General features: G+C 39.4%; 1 protein-coding gene across 4 annotated transcripts in view; it reads right to left on the bottom strand.

The window, feature by feature from the left end:
* PHACTR2 (phosphatase and actin regulator 2) overlaps positions 1-23,052 on the bottom strand; it is a 207,053-nt gene that overhangs the window by 62,187 nt on the left and 121,814 nt on the right. For all 4 annotated transcript variants that reach the window (XM_054024328.1, XM_054024325.1, XM_054024327.1 and 1 more), the window contains exon 2: positions 10,067-10,234. In XM_054024328.1, the coding sequence (XP_053880303.1) occupies positions 10,067-10,234 (168 nt within the window). The remainder of the gene's footprint in view (positions 1-10,066; positions 10,235-23,052) is intronic.

A 23,052-nucleotide genomic window follows, 5' to 3' on the forward strand; every position in this document is an offset into this window, starting at 1 on the left:
GAATCTTTCTTGTTGTAGATTAAGCCCATTACTTTTTGCCCTACCTTCAGCTGACACGGAGAACAATTGATCACTGTTCTCTTTATAACAACCCTTAACATATTTGAGGGGAAATCTGATAACATTAAGTCTTCTTCTTAAGATTAAACATGCCCATTTTTTTTAACCTTTCCTCATAGGTCAGGTTTTCTCACCCTTTTATCATTTTTGTTGCTTTCCTCTGGACTCTCTCCAATTTGTCCACATCCTTCCTAAAGTGCGATGCCTAGAACTGGACACAGTACTCCAGCTGAGGCCTCACCAGTGCCAAGCAGATTAGGACAATTACCTCCGGTATCTTAAATGAAATCCTTCAGAATATTAGCCTTTTTCACAACTACATCACATTGTTGACTCTCATTCAGTTTGTGATCCACTATAACCTTTATTCCTTGGCTGTTGATTTAACCATGTTGTTCCCACCCACACCTTTCAATACTTCTGCTGGCTCTTTCTCCTTCACTACATTGAGCTTAAATTTCTTAAATTTACCTTGTAGACCCAACATAAATCTATCCCCTCCTGCTCCACTAACATCACCAGCCTCAGTGCACCATTCAGCTGATCCTGCCACAAGCATTTCTGTATCTTTATTCATGCTGTCTCTCATGTTTGAAATGTCTCCCTTTTCTGATTTTCCAAGCTACCACCTTCTCCTCATTCAGAAGGGTCATAATATGAAATACTGTCCTTGCAAATGCTTTTAAAAACTTAACCACGAGGATGTGCACATGACTAGCTAAGTGACCACCAGATCTTATTGCTGTTACCTTTGTTCGCCCTTAGATCCCTTCTGTACTGTTTTTTATCCCCACCCCATACACTATGTCTGATACTAAAGCCCCAGTCTTGCAAAGGGATCTGCCCTGGTAGACCTTTACACTGACTTGGAGTCCTGTTGAAGTCTAAAGGACTCCAAGTGGACACAGGGGTCCACATCACTGAATCTCTTTCCAGGTTCAGGGCTATAAATTATACAGTTTTTTGGGACAAGACACCAGGGCTTTCTACCTGTACTGTAAGCCACTTAGCACATTCCTGGAAGCTGTAATGCAAACCACAGTAATTCTTCTATATTAAATTCCATCATCAAATATGGTGATTTTAAAATAATATTAATGTGAAACAGATATGGTAATATACAGTATTTTAATATAGCATGTTTTATATACTCATGCAGTACAACTAAATCAGTGTTGTTTGCTAGTCTAACTGACCTTGTTGACCATAGCTGCCTTTTACTTGATATTATGATCCTTGTGGTTTTACAGAAATGTAAACTCAGTTTGGAGATCTAGTAAACTAGATAGCATTGTGCCCCATACTCATGTTATGAAATGCAACCAATTCCATAAGCACAATGTGCTTGCCTGCTAAGAAATGCTAATGTGATACAAACTCAGTTCCCAGAGGCCCTTCTCCAACAAGTTCAAAAATCTTAGGGTGAAATCCTGGCCACTGAAGTCAATGGCAAAATTTTCACTGATTTCAATGAGGCCAAGGCTTCATCCTTAGATGGGAAGGTTGGGTTTTGTGACACAGTGCGTGAATATAGCATAGTTTGTGTAAGCCTAATCCTGCAATCCCCATTCACCCTGGTAAACCCTACTCGTGCAAGGGATTTCACTGACTACTGTATTTTTTGCAGTAGCCCAATTCAACATAGGACTTACTTTTCATGGAAAGGTAAAGAATCAACTTTATTTATTTATTGCAAAAAGAATGCTTCGTGCCATTCAGTAACGGTAAGCCTCAAGCAGTCTTAAAATCCCCATTCTTCCATTTAAAAAGTAATCTGAGAGCCTAGATACCTGCCAATTTTTTGTTTTGGTCTTTCCAAGATGAGCCCCAGCTGATTCTGATTTAGTTTTGAGTTTTTCTCTGGGCTTAATCCTGATCTAATCAAACTAAAAATGGTTTCTGGCCACAATTCCATACACTCTTACCATGGGGCTTTGAAGTGGCAGCTGCTTCATGCCAAGATATGAACTTCTGCCTTCTTTTCCTCTACAGCAAATAGACACGGAGAGGAAAAATCTTGAGTTGATGCCATTCACTGTTTGTTTTTACATTATTTTAAAAGCCCTTTATACAGAAAGTGCACAACTGGGTTCACAGTGAATGGATTTTATGAGATACAGCATGGAAAATATGTTGCTAAAGGGAAAAATTCCAGCCATCATTCCCACATCAGTACAAATATTTCCATATCTGGTTCTCCATCTTTTTAAATATTTGCACCATATGTTATGTAGATTTTTCAGCTCTTAGTACAATACAATTACGTGAAGATTTTGTAAGAAAACTCCATGGTACAGCCCGGTCAAGCCTATACACCAAGGCCCTATTTCAAAGGACTGATCCAAAGCCCAGTGAAGTCAATTGAAAGACTCTCTGACATTCTATTTTCTGACTGAAAACAAAAGTCTTCTCCCTATACACGTATTTACCAGGGTAGGATATTTGTTAGGCCTTTAAGAGAACAAGCTAAAAACAGGACAATAATTCTGCTAACAATCTTAGGCCAGGTGCTACCTTCGTAGTTGTAACACACACACACACACACACACACACACACACACCCCTCTGTCCAAAACATAGGTAAATCTCCCCTCCCAGCTGTTTGGGGAAGAGGCCCTTCTGCCCTGCACCTGTGAACTCCCTGCTCCTTTTCCATCATAGGTCAGCAGGTAATGTCTTTCCTGCTGCATTAATTGGTGGGGCAACAAGAGTCACCTGCTAAGCAAATGCAACTTTTTAACTTCTGCTTGTCCTGGGAATCTCTCTTCAGTAGGTATAAGGATGAACTTTTTATCTCCAGGAAGCAGCTTGTGATAGGATGCATTCAGCCCAAATGGGGCTTCACTTCAAACCTCCTCACCCCCTTTAAGGGAAAGTACTATAGAATTTAATAGGAGTCTATAAAAGTTACTCTACATATTTAGAGAATTTAAGAGCAAATCAATGCTTTCCTATAGGTCTTCTGTGTGTACACGTCTTGACAACAGGCTCCATAATAGATAAGAATATTTCTTCACTGCAGTTAACGTCAGTGATTGGCACCTGGGCCTGAGCACCCAGGTTAGCCTAGCCTGGGTGGGAGCAGCCACATTGCTAAGCCCTAGCCGAGTTACTAGGTCCTCATTGGTGCTGTGCTCATCTAGGTGTTTGGTTGCTAGGACTTCTGGTAGCATGGCCTAGGGTTCTTTGTGCTGCAGTAAGCTGAGCCGCTCTGTGGTTCTTTCTCAGTGAATTGTGGGAGAACTTGTCCCTCCTTCTGGGCACACAGGCGGAAATGTGGGAAGGCACTGGAGTGTTTAGCTTGTGTCCTTACTTCAGATTGGGTGGGTTACTAGCCCGAGTGATGGCAACACCTGAGTTCTAGCCTGCAGCTCTCAGACAGGCCAGCTAGCCCAGATTGAAAGCACCACCACACTCAGCTGAAGAGGTTTTGTATGTAGACAGGAGGGATGTTAGGGAAAACAGTTGAGTAAGAGCCTGAGGTATCTGTGCAGGGAAGAGAGACACTAAGATTCTTCAGTGTAAGGAGATGTGGCAGCACTTAGGAACAAAGTAATTAATGTTAAACAGTTTAATACTACTTTACACTTTCAAAGTGCAATACAAATAACAGAATGGGTTTAAAATGGTCTAGGTTTAGACATGCTAGCTTTGCCTCTAACTCCTTTCTTTTGTGCATTTGTTTGACTGTTACTGCTATCTGAGTAGTGGGAGGAGAAGGAGGTTTGCAATCCTATTTTCCCTACTGACATTTCTTTAAACAACAACAGTGTGCCTGAGCCACAAAGTTCAGCTCTAAATTTGGTTCTAAATTTTCCCATATTCCATTCCAGAGGTTTATTTGGGCTCATCTCCATTAAACATCTTAAAGAAAAGGGAAAAAATAAGAATATCTTGTCAATGGATCAATTTATGTGAATCAGAGTGGAGTGTTTTCTTGACAGGGCTCTGATGGAGGCAGTTTAGCATGGGGGCACCTCTCTTAATGTACTATCTTGTTGTCCAGAATCTCAGCTTTCATTTTTTTTTTAAAACAAAGCAAGTCTCTCTAGCTGTTATGGTTGTGAAGAAAACCTCAAAAATGTAATTGATGCAGAAATGTTTTCCTGAGCCTGGAACAATAGCTCCAAGATGTGAAAGGGCCCAGTCATCACAGGGAAGTGTTAATTCAGATGCCTAGTGATAATTTAAATGTTCTGATAGTTAACTAGCTCATTCCTCATGCAAAACAACAAAAATATCACAAATCTGTGCAATTTACTATGAGTGAATATTCATTTTGGTATCATGTGCGGGTAGCATTTGAGACACTATCGCCCCTCATTTTCTGCCCCAAATCAAGAAGCCAAGCCTAAGGACTGTAGCAGATCCAAGGGGCATAATCAAGCCATTCCAAGGGGGACTCAAGCTGAAAGAGCCCAGAGATCATGCATGGTCATATTTTGACATTTCCACAATGTACTGTGAGCAGCATCTCATTTTGGTGATTGGCAAGGGTGTACCTTATTTTGTACGCAGAGGTTGGAAGTGTACCAGCACCAGTTTCTCCTCAATTCAACCCCTGCTTCTTGATATGTTTTGTGCTGTGAAAATATATTTGCAGACAGTAAAAAACTATGTAGTGTATATTTAAAGATGTGCACTATTTGATTATTTAGTGCTGCTTAATCAAGCAAACACCAACAGAACCCAATGAGAGTTTTGCTTGAGTAAGGACAATAAGATAGGGCCATTAGGTAATCTAAATTTGCTACCTTATGATTATAGATTTATTAAAATTGTATGCATATTATAAAGTATTTTATTAATGTAGACGGATGAATAAAAAAGTTAAATATTTCAGGCCAGATTTTCCAAAATTCACACAACCAGTTTTTGTGAACCTAACTTAACAACACACAAGCTACAGTACTGTACATGTGCAGTATTGCAAAACCCAAGGATTCAAAATCATGAGTCAGACTCCCGAAAATCATGGAATGTATTAAATTCAACTTTTTTAAAAATTGGGGTTTTTAACTTTTTTGAGCTTTTCAGGTTCACATTTTCAAGCTTTTCTCTGCAACCAAGAAGGCTAGTAACTTAAATTTTCTTTAAAGTAAAAGCTGAGAGTCTCAGGAAATAACAGGACTCCAGGAGCTTGGGCTTTAAAAAAAAAACAGTAAATATTGTGAACATTGGCAACAATGTATTTTTGTGCATATGTTCATTACAAATAAATACAAAAAATATATTTAAAAATCTGGAACTTGATCCGCCATTCTATCATAATGGTGTAATTGCATAGAAGTAAATGGAATTTCACAGTCATAACATCAATGAAATAGAGTGGAGAATCAGGCCCTTAGTCTTTAATTAAAATAGAATATATGTACTCACTAGGAAAAGTAAAAAAATTAACCAGTCTACTAAATATTAAAGCAAATACCACAAGTTCCTGGGTCTGCTGTTTACAATGTCAACTTCATTTTCTATAGAATATTCAGAGAATTTTCTCTGTTGGCACTTTGTGAATAAGAGAGGCACTGAAATATTATAAATTGTATAACCCAACACTTTAGAAAAACATTCGCTTTTAGCATTATTTTTGGTAAACATTCAGTAAAAAAAAAAAAAAAAAAAAAAATGGCCTGAATGCTGTATACTGGTTTGAATTGCATATTGTAAAGGCTTGTAGTAGGAGGCCTTAGCCAAATGCCAAGTTAAGATAATGAAATAAAAGTTAACAAAAGACAACTCTGGACCATTTCTGAAAAATTCTATGCACCTGAAAGTCCTTTTGGGAGTGGAGAAAAACTTAGTTCAGAAGGTGCTTTACAGTCAGGTCCACTATTTGGTTGTGGCTAATAAAACCAAGTTATTAGGGAAGTTCAGCTGCCAACCTTGTCACTGAGGGAAAGGGATTTATATCTATGCAGGTGCCAGATCCTAAACTCCTTTCTATTTCTGTCATTCCCTGCTAGAGGGATCTTTACATTAGCATTGCCTTGTTCACGTCATTAATTTCCACAGCTAATTAGAACGCATAAAAAGTCTTATAAAATGGATTTGATGAAAACAATGATCCAGTTGACAGAGCTCTCCAACAAGAGCTCTCAGATCCATGTAATTATCTGCTAACACATACCCATGGTCTATACTCCTTCATTAACAACGACATTGTGTGTCTGCCACTTTTTCAATGTAAAATCTCTTAACCTGTATGTGAGTTCTGCCTGCAGAATAGAGCTCTATACTGTAATCTGAAGACAAAAAAGTTAAAAAATTGAAATCCTGAAGAGGCAAAACATTAAACCTAATCTATAATACTGTTTTGGTCTCTCAGACCTGAAGGACTGTGCTGTGAAATCACTGCTGAAATGAAGAAAACAGTTTGCATGATTTAAAAGTGTTTCAGGAAAGTGATTCTGCTTTTCCCTTCTCCTACACTCTGCTATATCAAACAAAAAAAGATGTTAGCTTACCTATTTCAAACCCTCTCCTCTCTGCCCTTAAAAAAAAAGTCTGATAGATTACTTTTATTTGTCCTAATGTTTTCCCTCTGCAGCCAGTGTGAGCAGAGTATTCAAAATCACAAGTAATGTGTAGAACATGCAAAAGTGTTATAGAATTTAACAGAAATTGATTTACTTTCCATGTGTTTTTTTGCACCATGATATACAATACGATAGGGAATTATAGTCCTTCTATAGAATTCTAAGAATGATTAAAAAACTACTTAAAAAAGAGATCACCCTCTGTTTTGTTATATATGTTCTGTGTTTGTACAGCGCCTAACACAATGGGGTTCTATTCCATAACTAAGGATCCTAGCTGCTATGGGAACACAAATCATAAATGATACATAATAATAAAAACCCTATTAATTTTTATAGTACTCCATACATTTAATTCCTGGGCCATTCCGTAGACTTTTTCCATATGGGGCAAGACAGGCCTTTCAGTCTCACAATGGCCTTAGCCACAATATTCCCAATTTTTGAGACCTTTTAAATGTTAATCATAGTTTCCATTTTAAGACAAGTTACAAGGATAACTTCCAAATATAATTCATCTGCCTTACCGGGCTCATCCTTACAAGACAGCCTTTACATGGTAATAATTTACTGTCACTGCCCTCCTGGTCTGGAGTCAAACCACTGTCACAGAAATTAAAGGTTCCATATCCAATTACCCAACATTTGTGCATCTAGATCCCTGTGCATTGTGTTTACTGAATGTGATGTATGTTTGTGTGGGGTTTTATTTGCTGGAATATCAATGATATGGGTTTAACATTTTAAGGGATCAGATAACATTAAAAATAAATGTTTGGATTTCTTATTTCCTGCTTGTTAAAGAAAAATGATACATACACGTAAATACCCAATTTCAACTGTAGCCATCTTACAAACAACTCTTATGTCACTATCAGATCAAATCTGAATCAAGATCTGACTAAGCAGCCTCTGCTTTCTCTCTCAAGCTGGACCAGAGCCTGGTGTTATGGTTGCTGGTGCCTCAAACTTGGTGCTGTGTCTTTGATAGCCGCCATCTGTCCTAGTTATCAGCAGACTGGACCGATTTTAATGGGACTGTCGTATATCCTGCATGTTGGTTCAGTCCTGAAATGTCTTTGGGCAGGTGAAATGCCATCACATTGTAACATCATGTCACGACACAACACAGTGATGTTCACAGCCTGACACATCCCGTCCTGGCAATGCACTCATATACTCAGGACAGTTCCTAAAAGGCACAATCTATCTCTACATAAATTGGACACAGGGACAAGGAGAAGAGTTCCTCCAACTTGGCCACAAAAGGACAAATTCACCTCTGAAATAACTCAGCTGAAATAAATGAAGTTAAAAGGAAAAATAGTTTTGGCCAAAGTAGGTTTGTAGGAATAGAAATATCCAGTCATTAAAATATCCTCTCTTTAATCGGTAAGGTTTGGGGAAAGAATGATTAGACTGTTTAGATTTTAAAACTGTGTAATTGTTAGGATTAGGTTTTAGGTTAGACCCAGTTTAAACTTTAACTCTAATCATGGGGTAAACAGCTGCTTTGTATTATCTGTTTGATTAAATCCAGACAAGGAAGGCTTTTAAAACCAGAAGTGCCACAGGTCAGGAATTGAAACTTAAAAGTTAGGTCAAGTGAAAATTGATGCAATTATCCTTTACATGAACACAGCAGAATTAGTTATTCAGTATTTAAAATGGTCACTGCTTCATAATAATCTCATTATTATTAATAAATATAGTTGTTAATCAGGCAATAATTATTGACATATACATAGGAACAGAACCTGAATCTGAAATGTTACCTGTAGTGTAACTTTAAAACACAATTTTAAATTCTAGTAAATATGGATTGCTCATTATATCGGCATGATAACTAAGTTACCTCATATCCTAGCTGTACCTTTACCATAGTATAGTGATATTTCTTATTTGAAATAACAGTTATTTGAAAGCGGTTTTAAATAATCTATAGGAAAATAGCCCACTACATACTAACAATCAAAGTAATTTAGAAATAAAGGGAAGATTTGCCCTATTTAGATGAAAGTTTCAGAGGATGATAGGTCTCTGAAATTTCTATGATTCAAGAAACAAGGAAGGCACTTAGAAAAAACATGACACCTAGAGTGAAGTGCATTTCAGAATTTCAGGGCCCTTCAAGGGAATGAACTAGTAACTGTAAGAAAAAATAAATTGTGAGCAAATGTCCATGAAATCTTAAAAACAAACCAACAAAAACAGAAAGTTTCCATTTCACTCCATTTATAGCTGTGTAGAGCAGAACCTGCAATGTTTTGATGGTGTGAACTCTGGCCCTGGTCCTGAAAACACTTACACCCAAGAGTAACTTTATGCATATATTTGTTCAGTTAGGGACAGAGTTCATGCCATCAAAATATGGCAGACTTTGTTCTACATGGCTATAAATGGAGTGAAATAGGAACTTATTTCTTTTATATATGTCTGCCAAGCATCTCATCACCTTGCAGGATCAAACTTTTGAGGCAAATTCTCTGCCCAGTAACTGGCCAGGCAAGACACGGCTCTGATTTGCACTCAATATTAGGTATTTCCGGTACATAAACTGGTACATGTCAAATTATGAACATGCTTTTGAAAAATATGTGCATAGAGCAACATTTTCAAATACCCACTGATTTTGGGTAATTGAGTTTACAGACATCCATCTTGAGATAACTTGGCTCAGGCCCAACCTAATGGGAATCACAGGTCTTAAACACTTTGGAAAAACTTGGCCCCAGGTATCTCAAGTTAGGCCCTCAAGAACTAAGGAAACTGACTAAGCAGACACTATTGAAAATGTTAGTCTTAACTTCTGTGCCTCATTTTCCCTATCTGTAAAATGCGACTAATAATACTACTTATCTATCTTGCATGTGAGAATTGATATTCCATTCTTGTAGAAGTGGTTTGATATAAAATACAAAATGTTATTTAATTACAGACGTATTAATAGTATGAATTTGTGAAAAATATCTGCTGAGGTACATAGTGTGTATTAAATCAGTGTGTTTGCTGATGAGGACTTGGTCATTTATTACACATTCTGTCTGGAAGCAGCTACAGAACAAATTCTAGAGTACAGAGTCACTGACTGGTGGGGGAATATTTTACCTATCCATCCCAAATTTCTCTGGGGGAAGACAGCACATGGCCCCGTGTTCATCAATAAACATATATTTTCTATGTTAAAAGAATATGAAATGCGGTAGGTAAAAAAAATTGCTGTTTATTTAGCAAAGTTCTTAGTGACAGAACTGATGATAGAGTTTTAATTAGGTTATTCCTCACCTGGTAAGAATCAGTTAAGGTATGTCAAATATTGGGCCTAAAACTCTTTACAATGTCTCTTTAGCATCTTATAAACTTCAGTACCTTTTGAAGTATTACCATGTAATGGTCACTTCTGGCCTTAAAAAAAAATCGAGCAATCTATGAAAGCAATTTTTACAGTTAACAAATGACCATACACATACCTGCTGATGTTTCTTTAAATTTGTCACTGGTCTTCTTCTTCCGCCATTTCCAAGGTTTAAAGATTTTGCCAATGGTAGAGAGTTTGCCTTTTCTCTTGAAAGGAGGGGTTTGGGATCCTGGGGTTGGCCCATCAGAATTTGCAATTGAAGCCTTGTCTAATCCATCAACTATATAAAGAAGAAAAGTAAAATGTTACTGAAACAAGCAGGACAGGGAAGTCATATTCTAAATCTAAACCTGCACGTTACTAGATTGCAGAGTGCAGGGTGGGTGGACTCGCTTCTGAGTCTAGATTGAGATTGTTTCAGTGGACTCAAAGCAATCATCATTTCGGGCCCCTTCGTTCCATAACTATTCAATAGCCTAGTTAGAACTGGTCAGAGCTTTGTTATAAAATATTTCTGATAAAAGCATCAACATTTTTTCAACAAAAATGTGTGATTTTTCTCCCCCGGTAGCTTGAGAGCCTAGTCAGAACATTTTATTGGGGGGAGGGGGGAATATTCCACTGCAAACTGGAACATTTCCCATAGTTAAAATTTTAGCTGAAAAAAGAAATCAGTTTTTCACCCAGCTCTAATATTAACAATTCTGGCAATGGAATGGGACACTTAGAAATAGGTCAGTTTGATATCCTTCATATTCATTAATTCACAGTGGAGTCTGTCATGACTAAGGCTCCTTATTAACAAACAGAATTTAACACTAAGCTTTTGGAGCTGAATCCAAAATACCGTAGGCAAATATGCAAACAAGAATTACTGGGTTTGGTCAGCAAAAATTTACTGACAATATCAAAGTCAGAGCCAATATTTACCACAAGTAACCTTAATGCTGGGGTTTGTGGACCCAATTAGGAATAACCATTCTGCAGGGGGGATGGTGTAGAGTTAAATGTATAGTGGCATGAACTTCCATATATCATCACTTTGAAGTCTATTGTTATTTTTTCTTATTACAGTAGAGAATCAGAAGACAACAGGTAGAACATTCTAGCCTGATTCTGCAAACACTTAAATATGTGCTTAATTACGCTATGTGAGTAGTTTAATTGAAATCAATGGGATCGTTTATGCATATAGAGTTAAGCACATGCGTATTTATGGGAGAATGGCTTCCGTTAGTACTTTGGTTTATTTACATATTCCAGTTATAACTGGTCAAGAACACACTTGATGCCACCACTGACAATAATAATAATCGCAGTCTGTACATCTCAAAGTTCTCTACGAAGGGGAGGGGGAGTAGTGCTATCCCCATTTTATTGAGAGAAAAACTGAGGCACAGGACAATTAAGTGCTTAGTTCTAAGATTGGAAAGTGAGCCAGTGGCAGATCCTGGAAAAGAACCCAGATTTCCTGAAAGCTGATCTTGTGCCCTGTCTACTGCCCCATGCTGCTTCTGGCCCATCACATCAGTATGGACTGTTGACATCATAGTTCCCAGGCAATGAGTGTTTGTTTGATAAGATCTATACTTGCCCTAGACTTCAGTATTGACCTTGGATTTTTAAAAAATCCCTTGCTGTGAGAGACCTTTGAAACACTGACATCAGCCAATCCGAAGGCAAGAAATATTATTCCCAATATTCTGTAGAAGATACTTGGCCAAACTGATCCCTCGTCCAACTATATTGAAATCTATGGAGTTAAAAGCAAGGATGAATTTGGCCCAATATGTAGCATTTAATCAATAAATCTGAACAAATTGGGTCATAAAATGCAATAAATCTTGCAGGGGCAGGAAGATGGAGCAAATAACATAAAAGGGCTTTTCCAGCTTAATTGCTGTTATTTAAACTCTTCAGAATGGTAATTCTATACTCAGTTTTTATTTAAGTGTTATCCTTGGTCAACCTGAGTATTTGTAAAATAGAAAGGCCACTACAGTTGGCTTTAACGAATCTTGCGAGCCTTAGAGCCAGATTGTGACTGGCACTTGCATAGGGCCACAGGATGGGAGGACACAAGAGATCTCCCCACTTGGCTATCCCATGCAGCCAGTCACAGTCTTTCACAGGTGGGATGGCCTTTAAGGAGAGTTGGGCCCACTCATTAGTCAGTGACTAATCAGCTGCCTCTCAGCTGAGGCTGCAGGCTAGGAATTGCTGGAAGATCAGATGGTCCTCATAAAAAGCATTTCAGAATGAGAGTGGCAGGGAGTAGTTAGGCTCCTACAGGAGTTTCCAGGGCAGAGCAAAGAACCCAGTTTATGACTCTCAGGTGAATGTAACCCTGCAGGAGAACCTGGGTCAGGGAGGAAAGGGCATAGCGATATGTTAAATAGTCTGAAGAAACAGAACTGAAGTCCTGAAGAAAAGGGACTGGACTCCTGAGGCTAGAGAGTGGTCTTTGGGACTGTCATAACTATAAAGGGAAGGGGAACCGCTTTCCTGTGTACAGTACTATAAAATCCCTCCTGGCCAGAGACTCCAAAATCCTTTTACCTGTAAAGGGTTAAGAAGCTCAGGTAACCTGGCTGACACCTGACCCAAAGAACCAATAAGGGGACAAGATACTTTCAAATCTTGGGGGGGGGGGGAAGGCTTTTGTTTGTGCTCTTTGTTTGGGAAGTTGTTCGCTCTTGGGACTGAGAGGGACCAGACATCAATCCAGGTTCTCCAAATCTTTCTGAACAAGTCTCTCATATTTCAAACTTGTAAGTAAACAGCCAGGCAAGGCGTGTTAGTTTATCTTTGTTTTCTCAACTTGTAAATGTACCTTTTGCTAGAGTGTTTATTTCTGTTTGCTGTACTTTGAACCTAAGGCTAGAGGGGGGTCCTCTGAGCTCTTTAAGTTTGATTACCCTGTAAAGTTATTTTTCCATCCTGATTTTACAGAGAGGATTTTTACCTTTTTCTTTAATTAAAAGCCTTCTTTTTAAGAACCTGATTGATTTTTTCCTTGTTTTTAGATCCAAGGGGGTTGGATCTGTATTCACCAGGGAATTGGTGAAGGTCTCTCAAGACTACCCAGGGAAGGGAATTAGCTTTGGGATGGTGGCAGTGGACCAGATCTAAGCTGGTAGTTAAGCTTAGAAGTTTTCATGCAGGCCCCCACATTTGTACCCTAAAGTTCAGAGTGGGGAAGCAGCCTTGACAGGGACATGGGCCAGTGAGTAGCTCCTTGGTTTATACAGAGTTAAGTGACTGCAGGGACAGCATCCTTCATACACCCAAAGTCGGCAGGGAGGAGGTACAACCATGGCCCTGCTCTTTTCTTCACTGGCCTGAAGAACAGACTGGGCTCATTCCAGTGAGCAGAGCTCATGGAGAGACTGGGGCTCCTAGAGCGCCCTGTAGGACAACATAGTTCTGCACTGCCCCCTACATAGGGCTGTGCCTACAGGGCAACATTTAGCTCTGTAACACAGCTTTACCATCAGCTTTAACTGGACAAATCTCTCCTCTTCAAGTGAGAAACCATTTTTCATACACAAATAAGAACATCAATTTAGCTGCAAATACTATACAGGAAAAACCACAACTTTTGAAAACAGGATTCAAAAATCAAATATTTTTGAATATATATGGAGAAGTCTTTCATTTAATAAACAATTGCCCCTGTGTTCATTCCTTCATTTTGAAAGCAACCCACCAAAGAACTGGCTGCAACAAACAAGAATGGCCAGACCTTGCAGGCGGTTTCTAGAATTACCCCATGATGAGGTATTTGGTAAAATTTCTGGGCTAAAGAAAATATCAACATTCCAATTCAAAAGTAATAATAAATTAATACATTTGATTTCAAACTAACGGACCACCAGGAAGAAAGCTATTTCACAATGAAATTCCAGAGCATTTATGGAGAATTTTTTTCCATAACTATTTCTCTTCAACTTTGTAACATTTTGCAGGAAATTGGTGTTTAAGATTTACACTGTTTGCTTTATATGTCAGGCATCAAAGGGTATAATTGTACCTCAAAGTGCCCATGGACCTTCTATTAATCATTGTAAACAGTACATTTATGAGTAGGTGCTTAACTCTCCATGACTGGATGTTGTTTGGTTACTCAGCTCTCTCACTTTTACTCTGGAACCTTTGCCTTCTCTCCCATTGTCAAAAAGCCAGTGAGCAACTCATTTGTCCTCGATAACTGTCATCTATTAAGTCTGATGTTAGGATTTTTGACAATACAATATGCATGGATTTAGTTTGACATCATTTCAATTGTTTACCCCAGCTACAGATTTTTCATCTGAAGGCTTAGGTGGCAAATTCCACTGAATGCAGGAGAAAATGAAAGGCAGTTCATTTTAAATTAAAGAGCTGGCAAAATAGTTTTATTATGGGAGAACTAGATGCACTTAAACATTTTTATGCTATTTCACTGAAATTCATTTCTGGAAAACAGTAATGCAAGGAAATTCCCTCCGTCTGGCTCTAGTGCAAGAAAACACCTAACAATATGCTTAAATCTATTCAGGAAAGCACTTAAGCATATCCTTAAGTGCTTTCCTGAATAGAATCTCTACTGGGAAATTGTAGAACATGTTCGTTATTAAAGAGCACTTGACACACATTATGGACACAAAGTGGTTGCCATTAAAAGTCAACTGTTAACCATGTTACTAAACAGCAGTACTTTAGGCCCCGATCCTGCAATGAGCTCCACAAGGGTAGATCCCTGAGCTCTCATGGAGCCCCACCAAATTCAGCAGGGTGCTGCATGGGCCCATGGGTTGCCTGTGCAGAGCCACTTGCAAGGTTGGGGTATCCATTACAGTGGGTAAATGTTGACTTTTAATGGTGCACCAGTGACAGCCATCTGTATTTGTGCATTTCAATCAGTGATAAGAAAGACATAATTTAAACCAACATTATCAGGGACCTGTCAACCCAGTGAAGTAAAAGATTTTGGGCTATTTACAAGGGAAATCAGCGTTATAAATAACATGAATCTCTACACATATTGGCTATTTCAAAGTGCGCCAAGCTGAAGTTTGCCATCCTAAGCATTTTCTATTTTGTTAAGGTTTGTAAAAGGTCAAATTGTTAAAGATCAACTAAAAGCCCGAATCACCCCTGCACTGGTGATGAGCTAACTGTAGGAACCAAGAAGGGAAACAACGCACCTCCCTGAGCCTGGTGCTGCCAGCGCACATTAGAGCAGCCTCAGGGGCTGCCCTAACTTGTACCTCAGCTCTAATGGTCCCTATAGGCTGCTCCAGGGAGAACCAAGGCCAGCCTAGGCACGCCTCCTATGCTGGGTAACAGAGAGCCAGCTATGCTGTTTGTGCAACTCATCTTTAATATCTCCTGCCAGGATGAGTTTGTTTTGTTTTTTTCCTAACTGCTAACACTACAAAACCAAAACATCTTTTTACTTATAAATTGAACCAATTTTATTTGGAATAATTTAGGGAAATATGGAACAGCCCCTTGCCATATTTACAGTCACTGTTTAGAAAAGAGCCACCTTTTAGTAGTTAACTGAAAATTCCTTGGTTATAGTTTGCTTTAAGTAACTTGAGCTATTGCTTACTAAAAAGGAATATAAAACAAGAGTAATGAAGTAGCTAACAACAATAAACAGTGTACACAAAGCATTTTTTCTACAAAAAAGAAGGCTATTGAACTTGCATAGTCCTTGCTTTTTATAATCCTCTTCTTCTCCACCTAAAATAGCAATTCCACATTAATATGGACGGAACTTTGAGTTACATGGGTAACATCAGTGCATGTTTGGAGGTCATTTTAATTCAATCCTACAGAGACACTGCATTGCTAAGATAATAGTAAGCAAAACTTATAGTACGCAAATATATCGAGATTTCATTATGCATGTATATGTTGAGCTACAGGAGCAAAACATATCTATATAGACTGTAATATGATGTCAAATTACAATTACATCACTAATAGTCTAGTGGAGCATAAGATTGGGAATCAGACCTTCTGAATTCTTTTTCTGGTTATGCCACTGACTCTAACCATGGACAAGTCAGTTAAGCCATTTCTGCCACAGTTTGTCCATCTGCAAAATGGGGATAAGATTTACATAGATCACAAAATCATTGTGAGCCTTAGTTAATTAATGATTGTGAAGAAGGATTTTGAGATTCTGAAGTGAAGGCACTTAATGCTAATAATACTTAGCATTTATATGCTGCTTTACAAAGCATTTACTAAACTAATGAATCTGTGTGGTAGGGAAGTATTAATTATGATGATGATTATTATTAATAGGAACACAAACACTAACGCTAAGACTTCAGCCCACAAAAACAAAAAAGTAATTCTGAATAAAGGCTGCTACAGCACCTTGAAGTTTGCCCCATTTGTTTAAGCATTATTGCAGAAACGCAGCTTGCTGGAACACCTCGTATATGGATTGGATTCATGTGGTCATTCCTGGTCCCACTCTATTAGACTCATACCGCTCTGTTAGGTCAACCGCTATCAAAGAATTCATTTCAAAAATGGAAATGCACATAAATAGTTGGTGCATTCCCTGTGAACACCACATATGAAAAATCATCCATGCACGGTGTGATGGGGCATGCACCCCACACTGTCCTTGCAAGAGTTGAATTAAGCCAGGTAGACCCAATCAGCTAATTAGGCTGCAAACAGAAACTTTAGGCTGGAAGCAGCTAATTAGAGAGAGGCTCACCTAGAAAGCCAGGTAGTGGGCTACAGACAGGACTGCTAGGAAAGGCTGCAGGAAGGCAGGCAGCAGCCACACCCTGGGAAGAGGGTTCTTTGAGCTGGTACACCCAGAGAGAAGGGGAACCAGAGCTGTAGGAAGCAGTCTATGGAAGGTGCAGTGAAGGCTGATAGAGAAAAGCCAAGAACTGCTGAGCTGAGGGTCCCTGGACTGGAACCCAGAGAAGAGGGTGGGCCCAAGTTCCCCTACCAGCCACTGAGGGTGTGGCATGGAGCTGAGGCAGTGAATGGGAAGACTGCCTAGGACTGATGATAGACTGTATTCCAGAAGTGGGAACACTGAGTGACCTAGTACCTAGCTGAATGACGTATCTTTTTTTTTTTTTTTAAACCGATGATCACAGACACTACTATGTCTAACCATAAAAGGGTTGAGATAAGCAGGGGAGGATGTGCCAGCCTGAAATCAGACTTAGTATTCTGTATATTTATTATTTATCAACCAGTCTGCTAGAAATCCAGTTTTGAATGTAGTTCTCTCTCGCTCTCTTCCTCTGATCTTACCCTCTCTCCCCAAAAGGATATGCTACAAAAGCCATACTGGTATATTGAGACCTCAAATCTTCTTTTGAAGATGTTGTGACTTCACATACAGCCTTGCTAGAAGGTGCCAGAGTTTGACGTCATGGTCTCTAACCCTGCAGAATCAACATGTTTATGCAGCTGCATGTTATCCCAATTCAACAACAAGAACAATAACTCCTGGACTTGGTACAAAGTAAATGAAGCTGCTTGTTTCTAGAGCTTATTGGAAAATCCTTTTGAATGGAAAATGTCTGAGCCTCTGGTTAAAAGGTTACTTTTGAGATTATCAATGCAATTTTAAATAAAACTCAAATTCTATAACATCAGTTCTTCCTGAAGCAAAAACAGACTGAAAGATAGATATATATTTTTTTCTTGTTGTTTTCTTACTTGGGAAGAAAAAGAATGCAACTAATCCCTAATAGATAAACTGACAAATGGGGGAGCTGTAATGCACCTCTGAGCAACCCAATCAATTGGCATTGTATGCATTTGCCTTGCCATACATCTGGTGTTTTAAGTTTGGGAAACTATCATGATGTAATTGACTTGATTGTATTTTAATTAAATGGAAGGGAACAACCAAAGTTTTAATGTGGGTGGCTGAATGGTAGTTTCCATACCGGGCTGCCAGTACTGCAAAATGTTAATTAGACCTCCTGCTAGCAATGTGCTCAACAAGGTGGGTAGTGGCTACCTCAGATTAATTCTGATTGCTGTCTGAAAATAACCAAAGTGGGTAGTGGATATATTCCCTTGGGATAGCCACAGCTGGAGCTGAACACAGCCCACCTGAATGTCACCATCTTGCCACAGGGACAAAACTGCATACTGGTCAGGCTGTCAGCATGATGGTCCTGCAACGCACAAGTTCAGAAAGGGTTTCACATGGCCGATTCACGCCTCTCCACCTCATGAGAAGCAAAGTGAAATCTTGCTGCAGTAAGTCCAACTCCTAACAGAAGAGGCAAATTTGTCTCCGTTTTTTAAACCGCCAAACAAAAAGCCAAATTCTGCTCCTTGATCAGCAACTGCATAAGGCTGCAAAGTACCCTTAGTAATGCACATGTGCTTCACAAGCACTTAGCAAGGATCTACTGGAATTCTGTGCTTCCTTGACAGTGCTACTACAAATGTATATGGCCTCTATGCTGTTATCCAGACATCTCAGAAAAAGTCATAGTATCCAAAGAGGTGGGCAGGGTATATTACAGACATGATTTACACTCTCCTCATATCCCCTCGGTCTCAGGAGTACGTTACACAAACACACTTTTTGGCTCTTTTGACAACAAAATGTTATGTACAGCCACAACAGATGCCTTTCACAGCTGTACAGGACATGAGCATCTGCAGAGTCACATGTCTTAGGCATGAATATAACCTGAACAATGGTTCCGTCTTCCACATGCACTTGCTACCATTTTCTCTCTCTCTCTCTCTCCTAAAGCATAATTTTTCTCATTATCTTCAAGCATGTATTTAGAGTCAGCGTTAGAAAAACCAGGTACCCTTCTGTGGTATGGTGGAGAGGCCTCTTCCTGGCTGCCCGGAAGAAGTTAACTTCAGCTCAGTTTCCCACTACTCTGCACAGTTGCCGTGGGGAAGATAGAATGATGGATGTTCCAGTGGTTTGGGTGCCAGCCTGGGACATGGAACCCACAGTTCCAATTCCCTGCTCTGCCAGAATTCCTCTGCAACCTGCAGTAAGTCACTGAGGGGTTGTCTTCACTGACAAGTTAACTTAGTTTTGTCCCTAACTCTAGTCCTGCCCCACACAAACTCCTAACTCACATGTGGGGATGCTTTTAACTTGAGCTGACTGGGTGTAGGCTACCGCATGAGTTATTAGCAGCTGACAAGTAGTGCTACATCTAATGTCACTAACAGAATCACTCTGTGCAGCCCAACTGTAATTTCACAATGTAGTTGGGCTCATGTGAGCTCAGCTCATTTGAGTATAGAAAATTCAAATTATCTTTGCAGTGAAGAACTATGCTGAGTCTTTGTGACTCTGTTTCTCATCTGTAAGATGGGGATAGCAGCACTTCCCTACCTCAGAGGTGTTGTGAGGATAGATATATTAAAGATTATGAGGCACTCTGATACAGTAGTAATGGGGTCTATATAAGTAACATAGATAATGAAGCTGGGCTGGAGAATGCAGGGTAATCAAATAACAGAGGACATTGCATAAGAGCTACTGCACTGGCTTGGAAGACAGCAGCAAAGAGGGCTGTGTAGTGAGTCAGACTGGGATTTTTCCTATTATGTTTCCAGGCAATAAAAGACCAGTCTGTCTTGTCCTTTTGTAAATACTTCATCCTGAAACCCTCAGGAAGGAAAAAAACCATGAGGAAGGATGCAGGAGGCCAGAAACACGGTTTTGTTTCATCTGTCCCCTCAGCTGATTTCCACATTCAGTGCACTGTGCAGTATGTTGCTGGTGGTGCTCACGAGGGCATCCTGACTGATGACATTCTTTAAATTGGAAAATAATGAGCAGACAAAGAAACAGGTGTGACAAGGAAAACCTTGAGCACCTTACTCAGACTTGTACTTTGTCCTTGAACAGGCAAACCCGCACTGAGATCAGTAGGAGTTTGCCTAGGACTGAATACAATGCACCTCCGGATTCGACTTCATAGTTGTAGTACTCACACATACCAACCTATCACAGACTAGTTATTCGCATTCCGGAACCATCCTGTCTTCATTAGAGCATCAGATTGTCCTACATCCTCATCACTTACTCCCTCTTCAACCAACTGTTCAACTTCTGTCCTTTTTGGCTTCTTTCATAAGGAACGATTAAGAGCTTATTGTTCCCAGAACACAGACATTAGAACCCAATTTGGATGAAAATTAATAATTCCCACCTGTTACTTGCTCTCTGATTGGAACCCAGTTGGCTCAGATCGGAAAAGAGTAAAGTTAGAATCACAATAAACTGTATACTTTCCTTTCCTCCCTCCAATGATTTGTTTAAAAAAAGCAGATGGAAAGCTTCCAGACAGTAAAGTTTTCCAGATGTAATAAACATCAAGATAGATCCTAAATTTGACCTAAAAAACTACACCAAGCAAGCAACCAACCAAACCATCCATAGAAAGGAGAAAGGGGGATGGAAAAAAAAGAAAAAACAATTGCTGCACACATGAAATCACAACCCAACTGCTTTGTTTAACTGAAGGCTGAAAGTTATTGTACATCATGTCAGGAAATAAATCTCCTCACCCTGAACCACAGTGATAAAGTTTTCTAATATATTGGTGGGGGGACAAAAAGAGAAAAATCTGAGAGAATTTTGTGATTCAGCCTAAAAATCAATTTAATTTTACTTATCCTGTTGAATTTTATAGCGATATATTTCAATGCCACATCTGAGAACAAATACAGTACTGCAAAATCAGAAATGTTTCCTTAAATTGATATTTCTTGCTTTATTCCAAGATGAGAGAAAAATCAGTGACGATTAGTTTATGGAAAATATATTTAGCAACTGGCAAGTGACAGAAATTCTCATCAGAGACTGAACAGGAGTGTGAAAATAATTTGAAGTAAGTATATGGCCACCCTACTTTTGTGCTAAAATAAACAGGAACTAAAAACAAACAGTTCTGGAGTAAATGAAACATGTTTTACAGATGATAAAATGAGACCAAGTCAAGTGTATCACATGGAAGCCTCTGGACCCATTCCCATTTCTCAAGCTAGTTCCAAAATTACCTTCCAGCTGCACAAAATACAGTGGAAACCCTTCAATGGCCTGTCAAAACATGTAGCACTAAAGCAAGGAAAGATGGGAGAGAGCTGAGACCCTCAAACTGGGCTGGTCTTCCAAGAGAAAACACATAATAGATACACTATGTAATTTGCCTAAATTAGGACTTCCTATCCCCTGTAGTTCACAGAAACCTGAAAAGACAACATAAGAAACACAATATGCAGAAATTAGTTTTAAAAATATTGAAATGAGTAAGTCAAGTGAGCACCTCCTAGCAACACAGCGCAGGTGCTGCTCATAGTCATTCCAAAATGCCAGGTCCTTCCTGAGTGCCAGAGTCCTAAACCTCCAAATACAAGATTTTCAAAAGAGCTCAGAGCCAGATTATCCAATGCTCAATACCCACATTTGGGTCCAGATTTCCAAGAGAGCTAAACTCCCATTTAGGCACCTAAATAATGATGATATAGTTTCACCATATGGCAATAACTCTTTCAGTTCCACTAGTATCTCTAGAGGATGTTGACCTGCAGCTACTAAAGTCAGACATTTTAAAATCAACAGGTATAGACAACTTGCATCCAAGGGTATTAGAAGAGCTGGCTGAGGAGCTCATTGGACCATTAATATTGATTTTCAATACGCCTTAGAGCACTGGGGAAAGGCCTGTCAGCGTGACACCAATCCTAAGTAAGATAATGGAGCAGCTGATACTGGACTCAATTAGTAAAGAATTAAAGGAGGGTAATGTAATTAATGTGAATCAAGATGGGTTTATGGAAAATAGATCTTGTCATACTAACTTGATATCTTATTTTGATGAGATTAGAAGTTTGATCAATAAAGCTAATAGTGTTGAGATAATCTACTCAGACTTCTCTACAGTATTAGACTTGGTACCATAAAAATTCAACGATATAAAATTAACGTAGCACTCATGAAATAGATTAAAAAGTGATTAACTATAGGTCTCAAAATGTAATAGTAAAAGGGGCCCTAGCACCTCCAATCAGGGATGCCCTGGGGGCTCATATATGTGCTCGTTGAAGTACGTTATCCCATCCCACGTGGACTATGTCCCTTGGGCAAGTGGGTCTTTTTTCGAGGCAGATCAGATGAAGGACAGCAGGTCTCACTAAACTGTGGCATTGGCAAAGTTACCAGGCTCGAGGAGGTAGGGGGGCTTGGAAGCCGATTCTTCGCTTGCCCGGTAGTATTCCCCCTTCCACGATAGAGCACTGGCTTTTCCATTTCGCTTTCCTGGGTAGTCGGTAATTGTGAAATTGAACGAAGAAAAGAACAGCGCCCACCTTAGCTGTCTCTGGTTCAATGCTTGGGTCTTGCAAAAATACTTAAGAAGTTATTCAAATACCGTTTTTATAGCAAGAGGCTCCTTATCCAGTATTTTGTAGTTCATCTCTGCGGGGATAAAGTTTTTGAGAATAGAATGTGCAAGGGTGCAGAACTGACTGGGGTCCAAGTCACTGTGAGAGTACTGTCCCTATGGCCACATTGGATGCATCTGCTGCCAGTATGAAGGGATGAGTCAGGTCAAGGTGTGCCAGGATTGGGGAAAAGTGGTGAAGGCAGCCTTTAGCTGGTCAAAAGCAAGCTAGGCTTCAGATGACCAAGTGAATCACATGGCTTTGAGGAGGAGGGAAGTCAGGTGGGTTATGAGTTGGGAGTTTGGTGACGAATCTCCTATAAAAATTTGTAAAGTCCAGGAAGTGCTGAAGTTCTCACAGCACCACTGGGGTGCTGTTCAGTTGCAGATGGCTTCCACCTTCTGTGAATCATCTGGATTCCCTCCAGGGAGATGATGCACCCAAAAAATTCAATGGTGGTCTGGTCAAAAGTGCACATTTCCAGTTTGGCATACAAACCATGCTTCCCTAACCTCTCCAAGACAGACCGAACATGCTGGTAACACTGCTCCAAGTTTTTGGAAAACACCAGTATATCATTGAGATAGATGATCATGTACTGGTCCAGGATATCCCTGAACACATCATTTATGAAATGCTGAAATGTTGCAGGGGCATTAGTTAAGCTAAATGGCATTA

This window comes from Malaclemys terrapin, chromosome 3 (genome assembly GCF_027887155.1).
Source record: "Malaclemys terrapin pileata isolate rMalTer1 chromosome 3, rMalTer1.hap1, whole genome shotgun sequence".
Lineage (NCBI taxonomy): Eukaryota > Metazoa > Chordata > Testudines > Emydidae > Malaclemys > Malaclemys terrapin.